This window comes from Lontra canadensis, unplaced genomic scaffold (assembly GCF_010015895.1).
Source record: "Lontra canadensis isolate GAN:19392208 unplaced genomic scaffold, GSC_riverotter_1.0 scaffold26, whole genome shotgun sequence".
NCBI lineage: Eukaryota > Metazoa > Chordata > Mammalia > Carnivora > Mustelidae > Lontra > Lontra canadensis.
This window is the reverse complement of record NW_022631020.1, coordinates 3753963-3769002: the sequence shown is the minus strand read 5'-3', so window position 1 is coordinate 3769002 and position 15040 is coordinate 3753963. Positions and strand designations below refer to the sequence as shown.

Sequence of the window (15040 nt, the reverse complement as noted above, 5' to 3'; positions counted from 1 at the left end):
TACGACATTCCAGAATTAAAATATAAAACCAAAATTCACTATAATCATTCATATTACGGTTGCAAATGTCTGTTCAGACAAAACAGCATCTCTATTAATTTTCTATTATACGAAGTGGGACCCAAAATATCTCCCGGACCCCTGAACGCTAACAAAAGAAACTGCTGAAATGTGTTGTTTTAAGAAGAAACTGAAGAGAAAGGACGATCTGGTTTTTAAAAACGCCTTCCTAGCAGCATCTGCTTACACAGGAAATACACGGATATGATTATTTCAGGAATGTTACATCAAGAGCGCTCGGTAAGTTTATCATCACTCCTGGTGCGACTCTAGAACACAGTAAGAGTATGTTCCGTTGACGGTTGTAACTCAAAGCAAAACTGGGAAATATGTTCCCACGTGCACTGATGAAGAAGCCAAGATGTTCCCTCCATCAGTGGAGCTGTCTTCTGGGATGGGGAACCTCTCCCCACACAGGAACGGGACGCCCTATTCTCTTGTCCTAAGAGAATGCAGACAAATGGGCCCAGCAGCGCCTCTGTGTGTCAAGAGATGCCTCTGCTTTTGGACCAGCTGATCCCCACACTATCTTGTCTGTGCATCGGGATTACATGCCTCACAGAACCTCATCATTACCTGCAAGGGCAGGATAACCTGAAACCCATTGTGGTGTGTGTACTAAGGAAATTATTTTAATTTAAATAGCTCTTTCCTATTCATGTGCATGAGGAGGAGCCACAATTAAGTCACTCTTGCAATATATGCCTCCTTCTGGGTTTCAGGAGAGAACCCGGTTCATGCAAGCGTATGTAGGCCACACACGTTTCCTTCTGGAAGGCTCCGATAACCCAGGCCAAAAGAATATGGGCAGCAGGGAAGAACCCAACTGAGTATTTTCAGGGAATGGGGCAGAACAACAAGATGCACAGATGTGAGAACAGGAGGAGACGGGACTCTTCCACAGGCATCCAAGAACGGCTCAAGGGAATCACCGGCCTCAAATCTCACCTGACCAAAACATGCCTGCCTCAAGGCAAAATCCAAATATTAAAAGCCATTTTAAAAAGGACACTTTGTTTTTACAAAGTTGATTAAGTGTCCCACATACCCCAAGAGCACTGAAAAATCACTGGTCATATGATGTTTCAAAATGATTCCTGAACTGAAAGACCCCAAGACCCCAGGTCAGTCTTCCTTAAAACTACCAAGTTTAGGACCAAAGACTAAACCACCATCTAAGCAATGGTAAGAGTTCCCCATCAGGGAGGTAACAATCGCTGTCTTCGGTATTTGAAAGTCTTCGTTCTACTTGAGAGGTTCTTCAGATTCTACTTTGTCTTACTCTTCGTAATGATCAATTCCAACAAGAGTTCAACAAGCTAGGCGTTTCTCCTCCTCCATCTGATTCCCGGAAGGTTCCCAAAGAGAGGAGGGCTGTTACTCATCCTCCACCCACCAAGGCTCTAAACCATGGCCAGTATCCATTCTGGGGCCCAAACTCTGAGGACTAGGATTTGGGGAGGTAAAGAGGCTGAAAGAGAACAGGTTAAGGAATCAGCTTCAACACCAAAGAATGAGGAGGAGGTCTCTTGGCTTCTACTAACCACAAGCCTGTCTGGATGTACAGGACCCAAATATGTCTGCCTTCAGGGGCTCTCATAAAGCAAACTCATGTCCAGTAAGAGGTCTATGATAAAGGGTCCACCTGGTTTCCAAAGTACACTCTGCAGAGGCGTTACCAAAGTTAATCTACAAAAAAACTGCCTTGTGTTTAAAAGACAGAATTACCTTCCTTTGTTAAATGCTGGAAGGGCCCGGGATTCCCAGGTTTGAAAGTCATGGTTTTGATGGTTTTAGAGAATGGGCATGGGAGCACACCTTTAAAATGCAATCACCTCGCTCACCACCAGGAAGGGTCTCTCTCATCACCTCCCTCACCTTTTCTCTTTCGGAAAAGGTCTGGAAAAGGATGACTCTCTCCAAAGACTGCGGGGCTAGTGGGATTCCTTGCAGAAAGCTGCAGCTGCTTTACGCTGAGCTTAAAACAGACTCCTCAGGTACCTGCAGTCCGTAGGGAGGTTGTGCTCATGTCAGCGAGTCACCGCGACCAGAAAAAGAAAAAAGTTAAATTTAACCATTTCCTACTGCCACTTAAAACTCTACTGTCAATCTGAAGGGAAATAGTAGACGATTACTCATGTTTACTTAGCAGTCATCAGAAGAAAAGAGTTTAGTGGATTCGAATTATTTTTCTTTGTCATGACATGCCAAATATGTATTTCAAAATGAGTACAATTTCAGTCAAAACTTGAATGAAGGGAATGATTTATTAGAACATTAACTGATTGAAGCCGTATTTTTTTTTTAAACCAGTGGGCAATTTGTTAACAATGTCTGTTTTAATATGCCGATGTGTTTTATGCACGGTGTTCATTTTGGTTTCTATTCATTCTACTTTCATCCACTTGCCAAATAAGAAACCACTATATTATCTTCAAAAGGTAATAAAAGTGCTCACAGGAGACACATACTGCAGAAGCAGATAAGGGTCAAATTAATTATCATTTCTGATAGATACTATTATTTAAAGTACCCACCTCCAAGCAATGAAGTTAATAAACGAATCTTATAAATAAATGTTGTAAAAATGTTTACAGGCAGAACATTTCAGTGTCGAGATTTACGGCTGGACACACACCCTTCATGTAAACACAGAATACTGACTAAATATATTAGCCTAAGTATATTTTTTTTCCGAAGGTACACAATTAAACCTCATTTAATAAGAGGTGGCTGGCATGGCTGAGTTAGGAAAACAAATACTCTTGTTCTGTGTCATCTTTTAAATAGAACCTGAGCTTCCAATCTGCTTTTCATCATCTTAAAGTTGACTTTTTTTTTTTTTTAATCCTCTGTGCCATATTCAGTAATGTTCTCCTTTGTTACCAACATAACACAAGTTCCTATCGGCCATGTGACCCCAAAACGGCCCTTCTGAGTCAACGCATTTAGTGGAGTAAATTGATAATCCCTCAGCACAACTGTAAGACAGAACCGCAGTCCAACTGGGCCTTTTGTATACGCTACTGGAAGACAGACCGGCCGTTATCCTAAAAAGAAACCCTACCCACTAACCTTCCGAGGCTTAAAATGACCCTGGTTCAAGACAAACCAAAAAAAAAAAAAAACCAAAACAAAAAAACAAACAAACAAAAAAGTACAAGTGATTACAAACCAGGCAGATAAAGCACAACACTTTACCGTACCCTCGTCATGTCAGGCCCCAACTAGGAAACGGCCCGACTAAAATGTATCTCCCGGACTGGCTGCTGGTCCCCTACGTCCTACCAGCTACATTTTCATTTCTAACTGGAGGACCTTTACGAAGGGCAGCTCGTATCCCTGTTTCGAGAATGAGAGTCACCTGAAGGAGCTTTAAATCTTGCTTTCCTTTTTTTTTTTTTTTTAAATCCTGTAGCCTCTAAATGAACCGATCATCATCCATATTCAGAAGAAAAGAACATTGTTTGCCAACAAAGGAAAAAGAATTTAAGTCCTGTAAAGTCCTCTCTCCATACAAAAAGGTCAGGAGCTCCGGGAAGCAGTTCCCCGGGCTTTAATGAAGACTTCAGTGTCAGAAACAAAAGGCTGACTGCATTAGGCTACAATCCAGTTGTATTTCTTTACTAGTAACAGCATACCTACCTCTTCTCTTGCAGAGTTTTGTTCCCAACAAGGAGAAAAAAGAGAGAGAGAGAGGGAGGAAAGAAAACCAGGTAAGAATAAAGAAGTCTTAAAGAGACAGCTCTGGTGAACATTTTCCACCTACGGAAGATAACCCAGGGAATGGAAATACCGAAGAAGCAGAGTGGATGGTTTAAAAAATACCTCGCTTTTGCTTTGATTCTCAAAAAGTCTATTAAATATAAAAAATGAATCTGTTTAATCATGATAAAGAGGATAGCTGTTGATCTGTGCCAGCCCTTGGGGTGCAATCATAAATAATGAATTTGCATGGCATCACTTTTCAACTGAAAACATTTTCTTGGTGCCAAAAGCAAAGGAAGGGGCCTTAGATGTAGGGGATCCATCCAAAAGTTTTGAAATCCATTTTTCCAGATCCTTGCAGATAAGCAAGCTCATCCTTAAATACAATCTCATCTTGCTGATCTCTCCAGGGAACGTATTTAACTATTTCAGGTCGTGAGCACAAAGGGAAGTGTCCATTTAGGCGACCTGTTGGTTCTGTTTGGAAGTTCAGAAAGTGCTTCCATCTTTATTTTTTTATTTTTTATATTTTTTGCTCACCCTTGCAATTATACAAGTGGCGGAGTACCTTCATAAGAATACAGGTTTCGTTTCCGAACGCTCCCTACAGGATTTGCCCCTGACTGTCCCACCATGTGTCGCCACTCCCTTGCTACTTGTTCTGACGTCAGTCCTGGCTGCGATTGCCTCTCCTCCCAGATCTGATCTCTCACTGCTGCAGTCAAGGGCGACCAGGATGAGCCTGGGAGAGTGGGACCGCCTTGGAAGCTCACGGCTGCAGCCAGGTTCACAGCAAGCCTGGAGCTAGGGAATGACGCAGGCCCGTCTCAGCGAAAGTGGGAACACAAACAAACAAAAAAACCCTGAAAACAAAAACAAAACCCCTCCATTCTCCTTTGCAGAGACTGCTCCAACCTTTGCTGGTTCCCTAAATCAGGGTGTTGAGACACAAGGACGCTGCTTCCTATTGATTTGGTGGGGACAAAGGGATACAAGCTATCTGCTATGCTGTAGACAAGTAACTTTATGGGCCAAGACCACCAGACCTTTCCACCTCCGCAGTCAGACACCGTACGGAGGACAGGCTCTCAGGTCTAACAAGGTACGATTTCGAGTACCTACTCCTGAGGCTCACCCATGACCTATAAATGAATTAACCCCTTTTCCTAAATCAATTTTCTTTCAGTGCTGAGTGTGCTTCAAGTCTTCCAGCCAAAGTCACAAGTGTTTCAGCCTTTCAAAACCACAACCGTCCAAATGGGAAAAACTGCACCAGAAGTATCTTTTGACTTCGCTCTCTATTGATTCTCCTTCATCGTGGTTTCTGGGAATCCTTTTGGAGTGGGGTAGAAAACAATGGGTGAGATATTGGAGATCAGCTGGTTCAAAAAAAAAAAAAAAAAACTCCTTATGTATTTAAGTCAGACAGCCCTGAGCTGATTCTACCGCTCCGTAGCTACTGGACTCAGGGTATGTCATTAACCAGCCCCACCAGCTTTCTTTTCCTTCCTGGAAAGCAGGGAGAAGCCAGCGGGACTGCTGTGAGAACTGAGGCCACCCAGGAGGCTCCAGGCCTGGGACTCATACGTCGCAGGTGCCCAGCCAGACAGGGGACCGTGAGGGAACGTGCTTTCTCAAACTGCAGGTGCGGCCCATGGGTCATGAAAGCCGTTTTGTGCCTCATGACCATTATTCTGTCTTTTAGACGAAAGAGCACAGAATGGACATTAACAGAAACTAGAGCGCAGAGCACTAGGAGTGACAGTGTGTGGGGGAATATGTGTTTCGGCACGTGTGTGTGCACAGGACCGTGAGACAGCAGTGCTGCTGTGGACGTAGGTCCCCGGGGCTCTGACCCCCAACACAGCGGGCAGCTGCCTGGGATGCGGAGGGGGGACTCCCCCTAAAGTAAACATGAACCCTGGCTCAGCCGCTTGCTGTTACATGGGTTCAGCTCACGGTGCCTCCATTTATAAATGGGTCCAACAATAGGGAGAACCACAGAACTGTGAGGAGGAAGTTGGGGGACAGGAAGGAGAGAAGCTAAAACACGCAAAGGTTTCCGCAAATGTCACGCGTTAGGAATACGTGTGACATTTGTCCGGGATGACAACCAGCACCAGAGCGACGGAAATGAGAGAGACAGCCTCCAGGGGAGGTAGGAAATAGCCAGGCATGTGGGGAGAGCTGAGAAAAACAGGGTCTTTATGGGGGACTGCACAGTATTAGCGGGGTATAGAGCAGTGGTCAGGAAAGAAGCCAGGTGGGCGAGAAGCCAGAAGAGAAAAGAAAACAAGTGATACTTCTCTTGTTCCTAGTGAGAAAAATGTTGGACAGGTTTTCTGTTCCTTGCTACCCTAAAATTCACATCGGGCTCACTTGTTTTGTTTCACTGTTTAAATTTATAGAAACAAGTTGGTTTATGTGATAAGCAAGAGATGTAAAGGAAATCACCAAGGATCACAAAAACATAAATAGAAATTGAAAAGCACCTGTTCCCCTTTTACTTAAGTAACAGTAATACTGGAAAGGCGAGTGCCCTGACCCTTAATTGATACTAGTCACTACTTACGAAGCATTCCTGAGAGCAGGGCATTGGGCCACACCCATTTTCTCACCCCGTTACATCTTCAGGACACATCAGTGAGGCAGTAATTACTAGACCTGGTTTAAGGACAAGGACGGTGGAGCTTGGCAGCCAAGTGACGTCATCAAGGTCACTCGGAATAAAAACATGGGTCGTGTTGACCCTTGAAGATTCTATCCCAGGCTGCCTCCTGAAAGATTTCCTGGGACCCTTTACACATTTTGCACGGTCTCTCTAGACTCGCTTTCATCAACAAACATCGCGCCTTAGAGACAGCAAGTGAGAAAAGAAAGACTCTGTGTTTACAATGGTTGACGATCACTATCTACATGGATACAAAGCTTAGTACTGTTTTGTAAGCACGGTCTCTGGCTGTGCGCGCACCCCAAGCATGCTCAGAAGTAGGGTGGGAAGTCATGGAAGAAAACCAAAACCTGGTGATGTCAAGGTGTATTTAGTCTTTGCTCAGATGTGCTTCCAAAACATCAGTGGCAGAGCCAAGAATCATCTAACGTTATTTCTTTATTTATACAGTCCTTTTATGTACACAAGCATACAACCATTTCTTATTAAGAAGCATTAAAAATAATGTGGGACATGTTCCTCGATCCTTTCATCCAAGGACATGAAAGTACTTCACAGACACACCCTTCGCTTCTGCTAACTAATCTCATTTGGCCCATTTCAGAGATGGGTACAACCAAAATATAAAACTTGGGAATTTCAACTCATTCATTTTCTACTGCAATCACTAAGTCATGAATTTACTAGCCAGAGGGAATTGTTAAATACAGGGACTGAATGTGCTGAAAATGTCTTTCCATTTTTCCTGAAAAGGGAGAGGTTAAAAAAAAATTTTTTTAGGAATGCCTAGGTGGCTCAGTGAGTTGGGCACCTGCCTTCAGCTCAGGTCATGATCCCAGGGTCCTGGGATTGAGCCCCACATCAGGCTCCTTGCTCAGTGGGAAGCCTGCTTCTCCCTCTGCCTGCCTCTCTCTCCTTCTCTCTGGCAAAATAAGTAAAAATCTTTAAAAAATTAAAAATAAAACTTTTTTAAGAATGGACAAAGTAAGTGAAGGGGATTAAAATGTGAACTGCCTGTCCTGTGCTGACCATTTCATTATGTATATAAATATGGAATCACTGGGAGGTACACCCGTATCTCATACAATTACCATATGTCAATCTTCAATTAAAAAAGAAGAAAAAGAAAAGCACAGAAGCATCAGGACAGGAGAGCTAGGAAAGATTTTTTTAAATTGTGGTAAAATACATGTAATACTAAATTTACCACCTTAATCATTTTTAAGTGACCCGTTCAAGAGTATTTAAATATATTCGCATTGTTGCATAGCTATCCCCACCAGCCATCTCCAGGCCTCTTTTTATTATTCCAAACTGAAACTCTGTACCCATTGAACACTAACTCTCCATCCCTCCCTCCAGCCCCTGGCAGACACCACTCCGCTTCCTGTCTCCATCAAACGGACTCCTTAGGTAGCTCATATAAGTGGAATCATACGGTATTTGTCCTTTCGTGACGGGCTTATTTCACGAAACATAATGTCCGCGTGGTTCATTTCCTCTGTGGCTCATGTCACAATTTCCCTCCCTTTGAAGGCTGAACAGTAACAGTTCATTGTGTGAACACACCACACTTCCTTCATCCATTCACCTACCTAAGGACATGCAGACTGCTTCCACACTTTGGATCTTGAGACGACTACTACTATGAACATGGGTGTACAAGTATCTCTTAGAATTTTTGCTTTGGATTATTTTGGGTGTATATCCAGAAGTGGAACTGCTAACAGGATATGATAATTCCATATGATTGTTCATACGTGACTTTATTATTTTTCATTTTCTGAGAAAACTGCATTTTGTTTTCCTCAGGGGCTGCATTTTACACTCCAACAAGCAATAAAAAAGGGTTCAAATTTTTCCACAACCTTGCCAGCACTTGGTGTTTTCTGTTGTGTTGTTTTCTTTTAAGATTTATTTATTTATTCGACACAGAGAGAGAGACCGGGAACACAAGCGGGGCAGTGGGAGAGGGAGAACCACCGAGCGGGGAGCCCAACGCGGGGCTCGACCCCAGGACCATGACCCGAGCCAAAGGCAGATGCCCAATGACTAAGCCACCCAGGTGCCCCTGTTTTGTCTTCTAAAGTATTCTCTATACCCAACATGGGATTCAAACTCACAACTCTGAGATTAAGAGTTGCATGTTCTACTGCCTGAACCAGCCAGATGCCCCAGTCTTTTCCATTTTATTAAGAGTAGTGACTCTAACAGGGGGTGAGGAGGCATCTCACTGTGGTTCTGAAAGGAGTATCTTGATTTTGATTGTGAAGTTACTTAGAATAATAATTCCAATTATTTCAGAGGCCCGTGGTAGGCAGCAACAGCTATACTCAATCTTAAGATGAAAGTCCACATTCTCCTCCATTCTGGGTGCTGTATTCTATATGCTTTCTAATAAACAGGCACGCACGAGCTCTTTATATCCATGTGCCAAGAAGCACATCTGCATGGCTTTGTCTCATTCCCTGTGTTTCTCAAGTGTGTGTGTGTGTGTGTGTGTGTGTGTGAGAGAGAGAGAGAGAGAGGGAGTTTCTCAGCTTCTTTTGATAGGCAGATGATTGTAGAGTATAACAAAGCCCCAAATTAAAACAAAAACAAAACAAAAATCAGCTAAGTCTGGAGTTGAGTACGTGTAACTGCCAAAGCAGAGGGCAGAACAAAGACCAGACCCCAGGGCTGCAGGCCTCAGGCCACTGGGCACTGGGCCTACGCTGCCCTTAGCTATATACTTGGAGGACAGCGTTTGCTCAATACACAATTTCTGCATTTTTATTGAAACTGAATGGGTCAACCACAAGGAATGACAGAAGCTTGGACTGTGTGTAATTCAATCTCTGGAAGGTTTCCTGAAAGTCACAATTCTATTAAGAAGCAGAATAAGAGGGTGCCTGGGTGGCTCAGTCCATTAAGCAACTGCCTCTGGCTCAGGTCATGATCCCAGAGTCGTGGGATCAAGTCTCGAATCAGGCTCCCTGCTCAGCAGGGAGTCTGCTTCTCTCTCTGACCTTGCCCCTCTCATGCTCTCTCGCAAATAAATAAATAAATAAATAAATAAATAATTTTATTTATTTATTTTTTTTTTTAAAGAAGAAGCAGAATAAGAAAACAGTATCAGGTCGGAAGCACTCCACAGGCATGAAGCCAGGCTTCACAATGGCTCTGGGCGATGGTGCTAGGAGCTGCCTCATGAGGGAAAGAAACCTGAGGTCCAGAGAGACGGCCCTCCTTATCCTGTGCTCTTCTCACTATTCTCTACTGCCTCCTGGTCACAATTCATTTACTAGTGGCCAATTCGAAGTCTCCCCAAAGCATCTCCCCGCACAGTGGTGCCCCAAGCCCAGCGGTTTCACGTCTCGCCCTCCATGGAAACAATTACCTTTGAAAAGTCAGCTTTATCTCCTATAGCAAAATTGTATCACTAAAACACTTAAAACTCATGTTTCCCTATAGTGGCCTCTCAGGGGCTAAACAAATCATTTGTGGTTTCCTTTTCAGAATTAGGTGTTTATCAGTGGATAAAACTGTGGTACCTGGGGAAGTCTTGAGTCCAGAAATTTCTCTGGTAAGTTATTAAACCTAACATACACACACACACACACACACACACACACAGAGAACCCAATATCAGATAAAAATACTTGCTGTTAAAAATATACCCTATTGGGGCAAAAGGATCAACCCTTCATTTTTTCTTTAAAAAAGGCAGTAAAATTAGAAGCAATTAAACTTAAGTTCCCTTACAAAAAGAACAAGAGAAATGCCCTGACTTGTATACCTGAGGTATGATGGACATTTTCTTCCTTAAATCGTGAAGCCCAATTTCAGTTGTCAAGATCTTATCAATCCAAATTTTACCTTCCGGTTCTGACAACCTAAAAAGGGCCGAGATGAGGGAACTTTTTCCAGCTCCTGTTCTTCCCACAATGCCGACCTGTAAAGAGATCCAGGAGGGATTAAGCATAACAATATGCCACATACCTAGGAGACACTAGAGTTGTTGAAGATGGATTAAGGAAGTTCTATATTGAATGTGGTGAGAAAGAGTGTCTCAACTTTGGCACTGTTGACACTCTAGGCTAGATAATTCGTCATCGTAGAGAGCCGTACTGTACCTTGCAAAATGTTTATCGCCATTCCTGCTCTCGGCCTACCAGATACCAAAAGCACCCCCCAAATTGTGGAAACCAAAAATGTCAGACATTGACAAATGTCCCTTGTGTCTGGGGGCCGGGGGCAGGAAGAGGCAGGCACTGTCCTTGGGTGAGATCCATTTAGTCTAAAGAAAAGTTAAAAATAATCCCATCAGGGGCACCTGGGTGGCTCAGTGGGTTAGGGCCTCTGCCTTCAGCCTCTGGTCATGGTCCTGGGGTCCTAAGATCGAGACCCACATCGGGCTCTCTGCTCAGCAAGGAGCCTGCCCTCCCCCCTCTCTCTGCCTGCCTCCCTACCTACTTGTGTTCTCTGTCAAGTAAATAAATAAAATCTTTTAAAAAATAATAACAATACCATCAGCCTACCAGCAGTGAAAAGCCAACAATTTCCTCAGCAGCTAGTAAGTCGGTTTAAAAATCAGCATTTATTCCCAGTGTCTGAGTATTTTGAACCCTGAGAATTTCTTGGAGAATTTTATACAGATATCAATAAGTGAAAAGCGTTATACATAAATAAGTAATCATTTTCTCAGAATTCTACCACCGAAGAGGAATTATTCTTTGGGAGAACAACCAACACATTTTTGGTTATTACATTCTGTCTTGGAAGGAAACACCTTAAAATTTTAAAATCTAAGTCTCAGGGTTTTAAAAAACAGTAGCCGGCAGCTGAAATACCCCTAATGAGCTCATCGTCATCATCAACAACAACAACACAAATAACATTTGCTTTTTATAGGGGGCCTTTCATCTGAGCAGTTCAAAAGGCATTTTGCAAAGTAATTAATACTCACAATTACCCCCTTGGGAAAGATACGTGTCCAGTATCAGTCTGGTTATTAGAACCGAAGCAGAGAGAAATTAAATGCGGTGACAAGATCAAAGCGCCAATATAAAGCAGGTAAAATGCCGGTCAGGAACGAAACTGTATTATATAAAATTGGTTTTTAGTTGTGAGCATTTAAACCTGTATGCAGAAACTGACCTTTTTTTTTTTTTTTTTTTTTTAAATAGCAATGAGCTTGCCCAACACCTAGCTACAAATTCCCTGGTGGGAGCTTCCCAAGAGATGATATCATCCCAACTAGCTATCTGGAATCAATGACGGCTGTAAGACATGCTTTCGAGCATTTGTAAATTCAGTACATTTTTAAAACTCACAGCTTTCAACAGAGAAGAACTTTCTGAGCACTGATTCTATCCTGGGAACTTTGCATATCATCTCAGTGGAATATTTCCAAAGCTTTAAAGTTTCACGTGTGTAACTACTGATGGCCTTTCAAAAAAGAGCCTACCTTTATAGGCATAAATATAAGGGAAGTGGCTTTGGCTAATTTTATCATCTGTTTATCATCATTTCACAGATGGGTCATTTTCTGCCCATGAGTAGGTCCAAATGCACACACGTCACACACACACACACACACACACACACACACACGTATATATCTCCTGGGTTTCTCAATGTACATTGAGGTAAAGTTGTTCTCAAATGTATATCAAGACATATCACAACAACAGGCACAAATTGTGTCTCTGAGAATGTGTGGATGTTCCCAGGCTTTCATCACTCCAGCTAAAACCACCCCATCTGTGCAAAACTAGAACGTTTGCAGACTTTTCATAAAGGGCCATGATACGGCAGGCGGGCACGGAGGGCTGCCCACAACCACAGGACTGTGATCTCCAAACTCAACTGAGAATAAACACCAAAAGGCAATTCAAAGAAAACCGGGTTCTAGCTATCTCTCTCTCCTGTTCAGTCATCCAAACGGTAGCCCGTGTCATTTGCACTGCACCAGTGGGCTTTACCAACTTCCCATGGAGAATATCACCACTATCAGTAAGTTTACACACGCAAAACCAAACAGATACTTCAAGATATTCTCATTTATGCTGATTTACAATTAACCCTATACATTTTCCCAAAGAGGCTGAGGGTTTCTGGAAAAAAAAAAAAAAAAAAGAGAGAGAGAGAGGTCTTTTTTCCCCCTCAATTTGAAAATTTGTATTGGCGTGTTGTACGTTGAGACATTTCAATCTGGATCTCTATAGATCAAACTCAACATGATTAAGAGCCAATTTCCCTTTCAAAACAGTTGCTTTTTCTAACTTCCCCATCTTAATCCCGTAACTTCTTTTCTAGGCTCGTGGGCTCAACATGTTGACCCTACTTCCAGCTTCTTCCGCGCCCAGGACGGCACCAACCCCTAAAGATTCTACCTCTGCAAGCTTTCCTGACTCAGTCCATCACCAGAGCGCAAGGCTGCATGGCATCTGAAAACACAAAACCAACTCTTTTTAATTATAATCAGTGCAAATGAATGTAAAAAGTCAATGGCTATTAGTCATAACCCCAGCACTTTGATTTAAAACCATTCTACAGATGACAGATTTTCTTTCTGGACCTATGTGTGTGTGTGCTTAAAGATACAAGCTCACAGACTTAAACAAAATGAGATTAATATAAACCAATTGTAGTAAACTGTTTGCACTTAGTATTTCAACAGAATATTTTAATAGCCACATAATATTAGATTTTATGTGATCATTTATTTAACAGACCCCCCTATTTGTGGCTATTTTGGCTGTGTCCAATATTTTGCTATTATAAATAACTGGGTTAAATATCCTTGAAGCTAAATCTTCACAAACAACTCTAATTACTTCCTTAAGATAAATTCCTAGGGATGCCTGATTGGCTCAGTGGGTTAAATCCTCTGCCTTCGGCTCAGGTCATGATCTCAGGGTCTTGGGATCGAGCCCCACATTGGGCTCTCTGCCCAGGAGGGAGCCTCCTTCTTTTCCTCTCTCTCTGCCTGCCTCTCTGCCTACTTGTGATCTCTGTCTGTCAAATAAATAAATAAAATCTTAAAAAAAAAAAAAAAGTTAAATTCTTAGATGTGGAATTGCTGAATTCCACGAAAACTGGTAGTTTTGATTCCCACCTGCTTCTCTGCATGCTCACAAGCTTGGGGGTTATAACACTGCTTTATTTTTATATATTTTTAGAGATAGTGTGAGTGAGTGCAGACGTGAGCAGTGGGGGAGGGGCGCAGAGAGAGAGAGAGAATCCTAAGCAGGCTCCATGCCCAGCACGGAGCCTCGATCTCAGGACCCTGAGGATCCTGACCGCTCTGAGCCGAAATCAAAAGTGGGACGCTTAACTGACTGAGCCACCCAGGCACCCCTATAACTTTGTTTTAATTGACATCAGTTTGATTCCAACAAGTGGACTCACTTTCCCCATTACATCTTGGTAGGAGTACACAGTAGCTACTGGCTTCCTATCTCCTGCCTCTTCCCACCATGGTCCACGTGCGCTCACTTCTTGGACCATGTTTCTGCAGAACAGCTCTGTGCCCTCCCAGGAAGTCCCTTCTAGGAAAGCACCCCAACTGACTCTGCATCCTTAAATTGCTGGGAGTCAGCTCTCTCAGGATTCCTAGGAAGTGGCGAGAGTTACACGTGCAAGCACCGTGCCACGTCACCTGGGGCTCGATCCCTCATTTGCAGGGGGACGGCATCGTGCCTTTGCTGATGCTGGTCCCAGAACCCCGAAGGCTCTTTCCATGCATTTCCACCTGCTGAGATCCTGCCCATGTGTCACCAAGTCCATCTCAAATGCCTAAATCCTTGCAAATGCTCTTCCTGCCCCCGCATGTGGCCTTCTCCAACGCCACAGAGGCAGGTCACCTTTTTCTAAACCTTGATAAAAACTGTGACCGCCTTCTAGCTTATCTAGTAGCCAATTTTATACAACTTTCCTTGTTCTCCTAGACAGCAGGCTCTGTTGTGGATTCACCTTTGCACACTTTTTATTATTATATGTGGCGTCCTGTATGGAACTGAGGTGGTTGAAGTCAGGACAGACTAATTTATGGAAAACCTGTTGCCACACTGTTGGGGTCTAGGATAGGGGCCAGGGAAGACAGACATGGCCAATGGATCCTATCACCATAGAAACTAATGCAAACGGCAGACGACAGCTTCTGCACTGGAAGTGGTCATGGCCAGGTCACGCCCCAAGGCAGTGACGGCTACGGTTGTCCAAACATCTGTCTGGCAGCAGCCTTGGAGCTGGGGGGGTCCTCTCTTGTTGGAAGTGTACGACCCTAGATGACCTATCACTTTCATTTTGCAGAAGATCAGAGGGAGGTTTAATAAGACTAATTAGCCTGCCTGGAAGAACGGAGCCAGGAAGGGGCAGAATGGGACACAAAACCAAGTCTGCTCAACAACTGCCCATTCCACCGGTGGCCTCCTTACACGTGGATGGCCTGGCAGCTCATTACATCCCTGTAGGGACAGGACAGGTGTGGCTGGGATCAAGCAACTGGCCTCTCCTGATCCTACCACCTGACACTCAAGGCATGATGCGGTTATGGGGGAGTCTACTGTGGAGGATGGGACAGGAGGCCTGACGTCTCTGGGCAAAAAGGATACC

General features: G+C 43.5%; 1 protein-coding gene across 1 annotated transcript in view; it reads right to left on the bottom strand.

Annotated features, from left to right (window-relative positions):
• The window catches only part of ABCC4 (ATP binding cassette subfamily C member 4), a 244285-nt gene that overhangs the window by 30021 nt on the left and 199224 nt on the right, over window positions 1–15040 (bottom strand). The window contains exon 26 of the mRNA XM_032864151.1: window positions 10218–10373. Within this exon, the coding sequence (XP_032720042.1) occupies window positions 10218–10373 (156 nt within the window). The remainder of the gene's footprint in view (window positions 1–10217; window positions 10374–15040) is intronic.